General features: G+C 36.0%; 1 protein-coding gene across 1 annotated transcript in view; it reads left to right on the top strand.

Annotated features, from left to right (window-relative positions):
- MYO9A (myosin IXA) overlaps positions 1-12,092 on the top strand; it is a 232,246-nt gene that overhangs the window by 90,803 nt on the left and 129,351 nt on the right. The window contains exon 11 of the mRNA XM_044665785.1: positions 11,035-11,156. Coding sequence (XP_044521720.1) covers positions 11,035-11,156 — 122 coding nt within the window. The remainder of the gene's footprint in view (positions 1-11,034; positions 11,157-12,092) is intronic.

Genomic DNA, 12,092 nt, shown 5'->3' with positions numbered 1-12,092 from the left:
ATTTCATTACCAACTGCTAACCGTACTATCTTCTTTTAAGTCCCAACCAAAATTCTGCCATCTAGATGAAACCCTCCAGTGTGTCTTCTCTGTTATTTCTTATTTATCATTTAATATGTTGCTTTACATGTATTTGTTTGCATGTTGCCTCCTCAGTTAGATGTTAAGGTTCATATCGTTTCTTGTAAACCTAACACATGGCTAGCACATAGTAGAAACTTTATAAAGACTTACTGATTGATTGAAGTCATGGATTGACTTACCATTTCATGATTATAGAACATTGCTAAATAGTACATATCATTACCCAGTCATGAGAAGAAAAAATAAAAATAAATAATGAATGATATCGAAATAGGTTGTGAGTGATCATACATGTATAATTGCTTGTCAGTTCTGGGAGTGGGGGAGGGAGGGAACATGAATCATGGAACCATGGAAAAATATTTTTAAAATAAATAAATTTTTAGAAAAAGATAAAAGAAAAAAAAGCAAGGCCTTTTCCCTTAAGGATTCCTATTTTACTTATATAGCAACACTTTACCACCGTAATGTACAGCCTTGAAAAACTGAGCAATAGTAAATTTAAAAAATCAATCAGGCCTATCAGTGCTTGTGCACTTAGAGATAAAGGTACTGTGGGAACCAATTTCCATTTTCATCTCCTTTCATTCTTTTTTTGTTCCTTTACTGAATTTTAATAGTGTAGGGCATTTTCAAATAAGTGAGTTAACAGAGCAAAAAAATGAAAAGATGATGCCTCAGTAGAAGTACTCCATGCCAACAGTACTAGTAACAGGATTCTATTTACCTAGTGTTGTGTATCTTGAGAAAAACCCTCTTGACATGCTACTCCTCATACGCATGCACACTCACTTTTCTCCCTCTCCCTCTCATTAGGGAAATAGCTGGCTTGGGCACTATTGTACAGTTGAATACTTTGTAAGAGGAAGAAAAATGATTACCATTTATGACTTGACTTACAAAAAATGTGGTTCTGGCTCTTTTTTGGATTTGCAACTTGCCAGAGTCATTGTGGTCCTGTGCCAAGGCAACAAAACATAGCTCAGTGATATGTTTCTCATGTTCATCTGGAACAACAGTATGTACCTCAGACAAGTGAGGTTTAGTAATGTGAAAAGCATTCTGTTTTTTTACTGTTCTTAGCTGCAAAATGTGTAAACTGGAATGAGAAGGAAAAAGGACACAACAAAGTAAATAATCTACCCATTTTTTGTGATTTTTAAATTACAGAACACAAGTTTCTTAATGATTGCTCCTTAGTTTATCTGATATGAATTTGTCTAATGGGAGAAATTTTAGGTGCTTAAGGGTCAAGACACATTATCAACAAGACTGAAATCAGTATTACATAAACAAAATATACCAACAGCCATGTTTTTTAAATTTCTCAAGACTGAAATTTTCCATGTTTCTCTAATTATATTTTTATTGAAAGAGTTCTCCAACCATTTATAATCATCCTCATGAAATTTCTGGTATATGAGTTGTAAGAAATCAGTAAGCATTACACATCTTCCTGTGAGACACTAGAGGTATTAGGTGGTGGAGCAATACAATTGTTTCTATCCTAAAGGAGCTTATTCTCTATTGAGAATGTGTTTGACCATCAGCAAGTAGGTACATAGTAACCCAAAGAGCAAGAGTGTTAACAACAGCGAAGTAACAGGAAAGAAAGGATTTTCAGTGGCAGAGGTGAGGTAGGTCATTCCATTCATGGGGGACCATTTGTACAAAGGTATGAAGTCAGAAGATAAAATTTTCCATACTGGAAACAGCTAGCTAGCAAGTTAGCTAACAAGGAATATTGTGAGCTAAGACTGAAATGAATTGGAGGAGCCAGTTTCAAGACAGCTTTAATTAGCAAGCAAATGATTTTAGGTTTTATCCCAGAGGAATTAAAGATTTTTTTTGTAGGGTTGGAAGTGGATATGGATGGTAATTTAAGACAATCAGTAAAGTATCTATATCTTGGATTCATTTATTTCAATTCATTGCATAATGCCTTTAAACGTAAGTTCATTCAATTAGTAGGTATTGAGTACTTCTACATGTCAGGCACCAAGCTAGGCATGGGGAATATATGTAGGTGCTGATAGAGATACAAAAATAAATAAGACATGGGTCCTAAAAGTAGGACATGGGTCCTACTGTACTTAAAGATAAAATGGGTATGTGTACAGTTAGATAACACAAATTACAGTATAAGTTCCTAAGAGACTCGTAAAATCCTACATGAGGTAAATGAGGTAGAAATTGCTTCTACCTGAAGAAAAAAGCCTTTAAGGCAGAGGTTTTATAGAAGTATATAAGTAGTATTTAAAAGTTGATTGAAATGTCAAAAAGGAGATATGTGGTGGGAGAGGAAAATAAATAAGAATAGTCTGAAAAAGTTTGGTATTGTTGAAGTATAAGACTTATTTATGAGCTGGTTAGCAAATATAATTAGGCCAGAGTGTAAAGCATGTGAGTGTTCTGTGAGAGTTGCAAAAGGAAGGTTGGAATTAGGCTGGGGAAATCCCAACTGCTAGGATAAGGGTGGTATTCAGGGCTTATTCCTATGTCCTCCAAGAGTTTGGCCCCTCTTTCTTTTCCCATCTTCAATCTCTTGTTTATTCACTTATTCCTTTCCTTCCTCCTACAAATATGTTCAAGCATGGTCCCATCTTCATAATCAAGAAGAAATCAATTTCGCCATCCCCTCAAGATGTCAACTCTTTTACAGCTAAATCTGTTGCTTTCCTTTCCTTCCCACTCAGCCTTTTCTAATCTAGCTTTTATACCATAACTCCACTGAAATTACTTTCTTCAAGGTTGCCATTGATCCCTTAAATGCCCAGTCAGCTGAACTTTTTCTCAGTTCCAATACAACTAGATTTTTCTCTAGCTTTTTAAAACCCTCCTTCTGTGGATATTTCTATATTGACTCATGTAATATTGTTGTGCATTTAGCCCACCTGTTTGAATACTCCTCAGTTTCCTTACATGAGTCATCATCTATCTTAACATTCAATTATAAGCTCTTTGAGGATAGGCACTGTCTTTCCTTTTCCTTATAACCTTAATGTTTAGTACCTAGAAATCTATGTATTTAACCCTAATCTCTGCTGAACTCCAGTTTCACATTGCCTGTTGCTTTGGTTGTTGGACATCTACCTGGTTATTGCAACCACCTCAGATTCATTATACCCAAATGAGACCTCATAAATATTCCTGTTTTATAATTCCCCATTTCTGTTAAAGATGCAACCATCCTTTTGAGTCATCCAGATTCATCATTTCAGTTATCCTTAACATTATCCTCAGCTTTATCCCTCCCTAATCTTTGACAGTAGGTTAATCTTATTCATTTTACTTCTAAAACATCTTTTGGATCTGTTATATGGAAGAGAGGATTTGAGCATGTCAGGTTGGTCTACAAGGGAGAGTGGCAGGAGGATAAAAATTCTAGAATGGGAAAGTGGGTTCAGGCAGTTAACTAAGGTTGGAGTGGTCTTTTCTCTGGTTTGACCTGGAAGGACTGGCTACTTTTCCTTGGCGGCTGTACTGCCCTGTACTACCTTGATTTCCCATCCTACCTGCTTACCTGCTGCTTGCTGTGATTTCCTGGTGTGATCCTGAACCATGTCTGTAAGATCAGGTCTGGGTTCTTTATGGTTCCAAGATCTCTCCCTGGGCCTGGATAACTCCCATAGACCACTACCTCTCTATTACCATCTGGGGGGTTTGGTTTAGTATAGGCTTATCTAGACTAGGGACTGGGATCTTTAGACAGTTAGGTAAGGATAGTATAGCTCAAACTCTTTGAAGACTCTCGGTGATGAGACATTTAGATCTGTGGGAGTTTATGTAGTTGATTTAGTGTTAGGGTTTCCCAAATTTCCCATCTAACCTTTCCCTGTTACAATAAATACAACATCCATCTCTGTTACTGAGTAGTCTGTGTGTGTGATCTCAGAGTCAGGCTCTGCCTGCACTGGGCTTGGTTGGACTTCCCAAACCTGTTTTCTGATACTGGCCCTATCTGAACCATCTGGTCCCATCCCCAAAACAACCCTTTTACAGTTTTGGATCTGCCCTTCTCCTTATTCACTTAGTCACCATCTTACTTTAAATACTTATGACTTAACTATCATAGCCTCTTAATTGAGTTCTGTCTTTCTGTTCTCTTCCCTCTTCAATCTATATACTCCATACATATATTCCTGAAACAAATTAAAAATATTTCTGTACCTTCCCATTTCTAAAAGAAAATATCAACTCTTCAGGGAGAGAGTCTTTTTTCCCCATCTGCTTTTCTAAATTAATGGTACCTGTTGTGTCCCATTACTTAACCCTTTGTTCCAAGAAGGCCTACTTTATATTCTCTTTTCTAAGCAGACCATTTCCTTCATTAATGCCTCTGTGCAGACCTTCCCCCAGCCTGAAATGTACTCTGTCCTCATCTCTGTTTCTTACAGAACCAACTTCTTTCTTGGCTCCATGCAAGTACCATGTCCTATACAAAACCTTTACAGGACATTCTCTACCACAGCTATGAAGTGGGTAGTGTTCTCTCCCTCCTAGAGGCAACTAGATTATGTGGTGAATAGAATATAGAGGCTGGAATCAGGAAAACCTGAGTTCAGATTTGGTTTCAGACACTCACTAATTATGTGACTGAGCAAGTCATGCAATCTCTTTTTGCTTTAGTTTCCTCACCTGTAAAATGGGGCTTGTAACTACCGCCTAAAGTAGTTGTGAGGATCAAATGAGGTAATTGTAAAGCACTTAGTATAGTGCCTGACACATAGTGCTTCTTCTCTTCTTCCATTTCCCAACCCAAACTCTCTGTATTTCCTAATCTTTTAGTGGTGGTGTATGTATTTTCCCTGTAAAATATAAATTCCTAGCATGCAGAGACTATTTCATTTTTCTTCTTATACTCCAATATCTAAGAGAGAAGTTTTGTCTAGTATTAGTACTTCATAAATATTTCACATAGTGCATTGAATGTACTGTGCTTAAAATGTATTGGGGAAATAAGACATATATAAATAAGTAATATAAATAGAATATAAGAATCAAATGAGTGAAATGACCAAAACATGGTTGTTTTTTTAAATGGGAGGCTGTAAAGAAATGTTATATTGATTTCTGGGACAAGATGGACCCCAACTTTGAGTGACAAGACCGGCAGTTGAACACCTCGGAATGTACCCAGATGCCGTGAGCCAACCCTATAAATACCTACCAGGCCCAGCACATGTGACTCACTCTGGAGCAGAACTTGGGAGGTGGGAGGTCTCAAGGGAGGTTAGGCCTGTACCTGTACCTGCAAACCAACCTGTCTTACTGAGAGCTAGAGAGCAATCACCATAATTGACAATAGAGCTGAGAGCGAACAGTGATACTATCATCAAAGATCATCAATAGCCTTCCCTAATCTTTGGCTTGGCTCCGGCCAAGTCAGGCCAAAGTTAGCGAGAGGGTGAAGAACCTCCAGCCTCTACTTGATCTAGCTTTCTCCAATAGTTTGATCATTAGCTTAGAGTATTAGCAAATAAGGTTCCCAAATCCTCTATCCTTTTCCCTTGTTCCTAATCCCATTAATTAGAATCAAATATAGTATTTTGTTATCAAGTACCTTTCCTGACTGGTAAATATATGTTAGCCCACAGGAAGTAGAGATCCTTATGCAATCAGATTTCACTGTTATTCAAACAGTGCATCAATAGCCCTTATCAATAATTATTCCAACCCCTAGTTGGGGAACCAGAGAGGTTAACAATACCCACAACCTCTCAGTGGTTCTCTGCCTGGGCAGCTATTATAAAAGATAGCTGACAAGCTCAGTTGAGCAAGCTTGTCAGGAGAGGAGAGGCATAGCTTTTACCAGCAGCACTTACACAGAGGCTGTGGGCAAGAGAGTGCTCTCTCTTTCCCACCAAAATTCAATCCACCTTCAAAGCCTCTAGCCTTCATAGCCTCTATTATTATTGTTATTATTATTATTGTTATTATTATTATTATTATTATTATCCATCAATCTCATTATTTTTATAACATAGAATATAAGAATCAAATGAGTGAAATGACCAAAACATGTTTTTTTAAAATGGGAGGCTATAAAGAAATGTAAATACTAAATAGAGGTTCATTTTTTTTTCCTGAACAGGAAGCCAATAGAGTTTATGGTGGTGATCTGAGATCAGACTGAGATCATTAGAGAATGCTTTAATAGTACGGTTTGAGCTAGGCCTTAAAGGATGAACGACCATCGATAACTGAAGTAATTAGCCAGGTCACTATAGTTGGAGGACCGTTTATGATCCGTTGTCAGGAACACTGAGCTGCTAGAGCTTTTACTTTTTGACACAAAATGAAAACAAAAATTTGAAATAAGCACATCTTAATTCCAAATGAAAAATTTCAAATAACTGAACTTCAAATTGATTTCTAAAGTGTTAACATTTTGGTGTTTTGTACAGCTTCTTTCACTGTTTCCTAACACACTAAAATAATCTGTTATAGGGACATTTATTTTACCATCTACTGTATTGTAATTACATTTAATCCAAGAAAATTTGTGTCTCGGTATTTCCTGAAATTAAGTTTCACATAAAAATCTATCCATGACAAATTCCCTTTGGACATGGGTAATGTAATAATGATACTCAGTTTTGAGACTGGAGAAGAAGAAAAAGGTGCCATTCCATTGATTGAGGAATCCAATGCCTCCTTTATTGAAAATCAACATTCTGATGGGGATGGTAAGAAGTATCCATTTCAAGATTAGCATCATTGCTGCAGCTAGTCAGTAATGCAAGATGATGAGTTTCTTGTCATTATTTTAACCAGGTATTCTCAGATGCAGAGGAAATGAGACTCAAGAATTTCTGAGTACTAGACTAAAAGGTTTGGAACAGGATGGGAAGGAAATGGGTACATAATTCTAAGAAAGGATTGAGCCAAGAATGTGAACTTGTTAATCAAGCAAAAGCCCAAGAATCAATGGAATTTAACAGGTCAGCAGAGTCCATGGAGTTGGCCATGCAATTGGCTGATAAACACTTTACTCAAATACTGTCGTACTTTACTCAAGCGCTTAAAAAACCTATCCTTACAAGAGAATGCTAAGAAACATAACAGATGTTTACAAATAGCTATTCCTGGTCCCTTCATTAGGCTGTTTAACATAGTTCCTGACACATAGTAGGTACTAAATATTATAAATGGTTTTTTACTTAATTTGCTCTGAGCAAGACACAACCTTTAATTTAGAATCTATTTAAAACACTTTGTAAACAAATTTTCAAGTCAATATTTTTAATTAACTTTTTCAAGTAACAAGTTTTCATTTTTAGTCCACCCTTTTCCCTGACATTTCCCCATTGAATAAATGTAAAACCAAACAAAAAATTCCTCATTATATTCCTACATAATATAGCAGAATATTCTTACATGAACTTTATCTTCATATATACCTCTTTCTGCATTTTAAGTTCATGACGTCTCGTTAGGAGGTGAATAACATTTCATCTTCATTTTTTGGTCTTGTAATTTATCACTGTGCTCAGCAGAGTTCTATAGTCTTAAAAAGTTTTTCTCGATAATGCTATTATCATCACATAAAAGTTATTCTGTATTTTGCTACATCATCTCATAAAGGTATTTGTCTCTTGGGAAATGTCAGTCAATAAGTTTATTAAGTGCCTACAGTTCCAGGCCTCAGTGGTTTGATGGAGGAGCCAATAAACAAACAAATATGTGCAAACAGGTTCTGCACAGGACAAATAAGAAATAACAGAGGCATGACACTAGAATTAAGAGGGAGTGTTGGGAAAGGCTTCCTTTGGAAGATGGAGATGAGAAGAGTGAGCATTTCAGGCATGGGGGACAGAAAAATCCCTGGAACTGGGAGTTACAGTGGTCTTTTTTGTGAATCAGTTAAGAAGCCATTGTCCTTGAGATCAGAGAATGTTGGGGGAAGAGTTAGGATGTAAGATGCACAAAAACTATAGGGAGTATGAAGGGAGTGTAGATTATGAAGATTTCTGAATACTAAACATGATTTAAAATTTGATCCTGGAAGCACTGGGAAACCATGGGAGTGATTTAGTGATTACGCTTTTGTCTCTTAAACATGAATTTTATTCAGTTCCTAATATATCTTAGAAATGAGACCTTAATCAGAGAAACTTTTACAAAGATGTGGGCTCAAATACTGGCTCTTTTTATGTACATAGCTATTACACATAGCTATGTGACTACAGGAAAATAATTTTATTTCTCAAAGGATAACTTTTTCATTTGTGAAAAGGAAGAAATACTTGTGTCTTCTTCATAGTGTCACTATAAGCAAAGTGTTCTGTAAATTAAAACAATGTAAATCTTATTTTTTTTTTATTCTTTAGCCACAGACATACTTCAGATCCAGAGCAGCCCACTTAAAAATCCAAGATACGAATCTAAAGGGGATGTATAGTGGAGGAATATACACATATCAAAATTAGTTTGTCTTTCCTTAAAAACAAAACAAAAAACATGAAAAATTAGAAAGGTTGCTTGGTTGGTTTTTATCTGTCATACTCAAAGAGGACCAAAATGACATTACTGGTAATATCTTTTGACTGCACATAAATGTTTTTAAGTGAGCCAGAATTGTGAGTTTTGCTGAGTTGTTGGCTTCACTCTCTTCCTTCAGTCATTGATGTTCAGTGGCAAGACAAAAAGTTAAGATAACTGGTGATGTGCTTAGGATGTAGTGGATGACCATGGCTTCTTCAGTGTCTAACTCAATAAGTACTTCACAGTGCCTGGTTCAACCACCTTCATAGCCTTTGGAACAAATCATTCCCATCCATCCCCTCTGCCAGGGGAAGTCTTCATCTCACCAGGATAGACATCCTCCCAAACCTGACAGACTGACAGGTTTGAGGCCTGTTGGTTATCTTGAACCTGGTTTAGCCTATCTGCTGAGATGGTTTATTGCTACACCTGCTACAGCTTCTTAGAGCCACTGGTGAGAATCTAGTACCAGTTGACACAAAGTGGACAAGTAGTCCTGAAAAGGTCACAGCAAGCCCTCCAAGCAGAGGTGCTAGTGTTCAGGGAAGAACCCCCCCCATACACCCCATTAGTGAGGTGAAATAGAATATGAAGTTCTACAGTGTTATAGAAAGAATACAGAATTCGGATTGAGCAAATCTGGATTTGAGCTTTTTATTGTCACTTTGGGATATCAAGCAAGTAACTTAGCTAAAACTATGACCCTCACATTCATCTGAAAAAAAATAAGGCTCATTGTATTGTAGGATTTATTTCCTGGGGTTGCTGTTAGACTCAAATGGCATAATATTATGCAAGTAAAATTTGTTAATGCTAAAGCATCAAAAATATAAGCTATTATTAATAATAATGAATTATTTCTGATAATGGATCAATCATGCCATTTTTACATAAAAATATTTTCAATTTCTGAAAAATAAGACCTTTAAATATGAAATAGATACAAGGTAGTGGGGGAGAGAAGTTTGGCTTAGTCTTTAGGGAGATCAGAAAAAAAGTTTCATGTAAAAGATGATACTTGAGTTCAGTCTTGAAAGAGGAATGGAATCCTGTTAAATGGAATGGAGGATGGCCTTATACGAAGGCAAAAAGAGGAAACAGTATGGTGTTGGAGGAAGAGAAAGAAGTCTAGTTTGGCTGAACTGATCCAAGTAAACAACTGATTTAGAATAAATTGCAACATTCTTTAAAAGCCAGGTGTAGTCATTTATATTTGATTGCAAAAGCAATAGGGAGCAATTGGTGTTTGGTGAGAAGAGGACCACCATGGTTTCAGATGTGCTCTGGCAAATTACTTTGACATCCTTGTAAAGGATGGATTACAATGAATACTTTAGGCAAAAGTAGTTTAGGAGGAAAATAACTGCTTAAGTTGTACCTTTGTGAATAGAGTTAGAAGACAGATACGTTCTAAAGGCAGAAATTATAACATTTTTCAGCTGACTGGGTATATGGGTCAGTCAGTAGATAGACTTTTTATTAAATGTCTTCTGTGTGCCAGCCACTGAGAGACTATTATATCCAGCTCTGAGTGCCACATTTTAAGAAGGACTAGAGAACATCCAAATCTTAAGGCCATGATTATGATGTACCTCCTGTTCATGCTATAGGAGGATCTATTGAAGAAATTAGGAATAGTTAGCCCAGAGAAAAGAAGATTTTTCAAAGGGCTTAGAAGTCTTGATGATGCTATTGCTCTCTCCAAGTGTTCAAAGAGCTGTTATATGGAAAGCAGATTAATGAAACAGTGTCATGTAATGGAAAGAGTTGTGGATATACAATCAGCAAAGACCTGGGGTTTTAATCCTACATGAGTTTTCCTGATCTTCAGCTTCTTCTTGAAATCATAAAGCACTAAATTAGTTAAGATTATTACCTATTATCAATTATACATAAAATAAGATAGCTAGTCTTGATTGAGGTCATTGTTACCTCAAAAGATCATTACAAAGGTCAAATGAAATAACATACATAAATGAGCTTTTGTAGACTTTAAAGTATGGTATGAATGTAGATTATTTTTAAAGGCCTTGACATAAAGAGTACCAGATTTGGAATTAAGACAGCCCTGAATTTGAATATCATTTCTAGTACTTTGTGACTAACTTAATCTCTCTGAGCCATATTTTCCTCATCTGTTGAATTAATTGCTACAGGTTTTATGTGATTGTTGAAAATATTTATTTTAAGTACTTGGCAAACTTTACAGTTTTGGTATAATAGTTTTTGTCACATCTGTGGCATTGGATTTGGCATGATGGATATTTCTAGGTCTTATCATGGAGTAGACCAGTGATGAAAATTACTCAATTAAACAGGTTCTGATTGGAGGAACTCTTGCCAGCTCATATATAGATTTGCACATGGACTTGCTAAAGATTTCCTGACACATTGAATTCTTCCTGAATAATATTTTCAACTTGGCAAGGCATTAAATTTTTTCTTATCATTTTCCTTTTCCAGGAGGAATATAGAACTGAAGGTATCAGCTGGCACAACATAGACTATATTGATAATAGTGGCTGCATAAATCTTATTAGCAAGAAACCAACAGGACTCCTCCACCTGCTCGATGAAGAAAGCAAGTGAGTGTGATATAGATTGAAATGCTGGTTCTTACTAATTTCCAAACCTCAAACACTACTACTTACATGCCATTGCAAGTCCCAAATTAGGAGGTGATATAAGAAAGATTCCTTGAGACCAGAGCATTGTCATTGTCTATGTCATTATAGATTAAAAGCATGAAATTATCATCTTCCCTTTTCACTTAACTAATATGTAAACCAGAATTCACTTTTTAAAAAATCTGATGTGTACTTCTTTTAAGACACTATATATGTTTAGGAAACATTTGTGAGCCTCTCTATATCATCCAAGAAGTAATTTAAATGAAGCCTACTTAACCAATAATTAAATGTAATCTAAGAGAAAGATTTCTACTTTTGGAGTCAGAAGTCTTGAGCTCAATAATTTCATGACCTTGGACAGATTATTTCCCCTCTCTGTGCTTCATCTTCCTTATTTGTAAAATGAGGGCGTGATTTTTTTTTTTTTGAGGGTGTGATTTTAAACAACCTTAAAGGTCCCCTACCAATTCTGAAATCTTGTAATCTCCTGGAACAAGATTTAGGAATAGGTTTTAGAAATCAATTATCAACTAATATTTTAACCGGCCCACAATTGTTATTTGCTCACTCTATGAAATAATTTTGTGAACTAGATCACCTACACATTTATATAATATATCTTAGAGAATTTCCCAACCCTTGATGTATACAATAGGACCTTGCATTCAGGGACTCTCAGGTTGAAAATAGCACATGATTGTGAACCCCCTTATTTTATAAGTATTTCTTATACAAACATACCTAGACACTTTATGACTTCTGAAGTATTGAGATTGTTATTGTTGTTATTGAGGAGGATGCTGTGGTAAAATACTTTGTTTAATGTTCACAAAAGTATCTTTCAGTTCTCCTCTCTGAAGGAAAGCCAGGAGTGACTTCCCTTCACCAGAC

Source organism: Gracilinanus agilis, chromosome 2, assembly GCF_016433145.1.
Source record: "Gracilinanus agilis isolate LMUSP501 chromosome 2, AgileGrace, whole genome shotgun sequence".
Classification (NCBI taxonomy): Eukaryota; Metazoa; Chordata; class Mammalia; order Didelphimorphia; family Didelphidae; genus Gracilinanus; species Gracilinanus agilis.
This window is presented reverse-complemented; position numbering and strand designations above follow the sequence as displayed.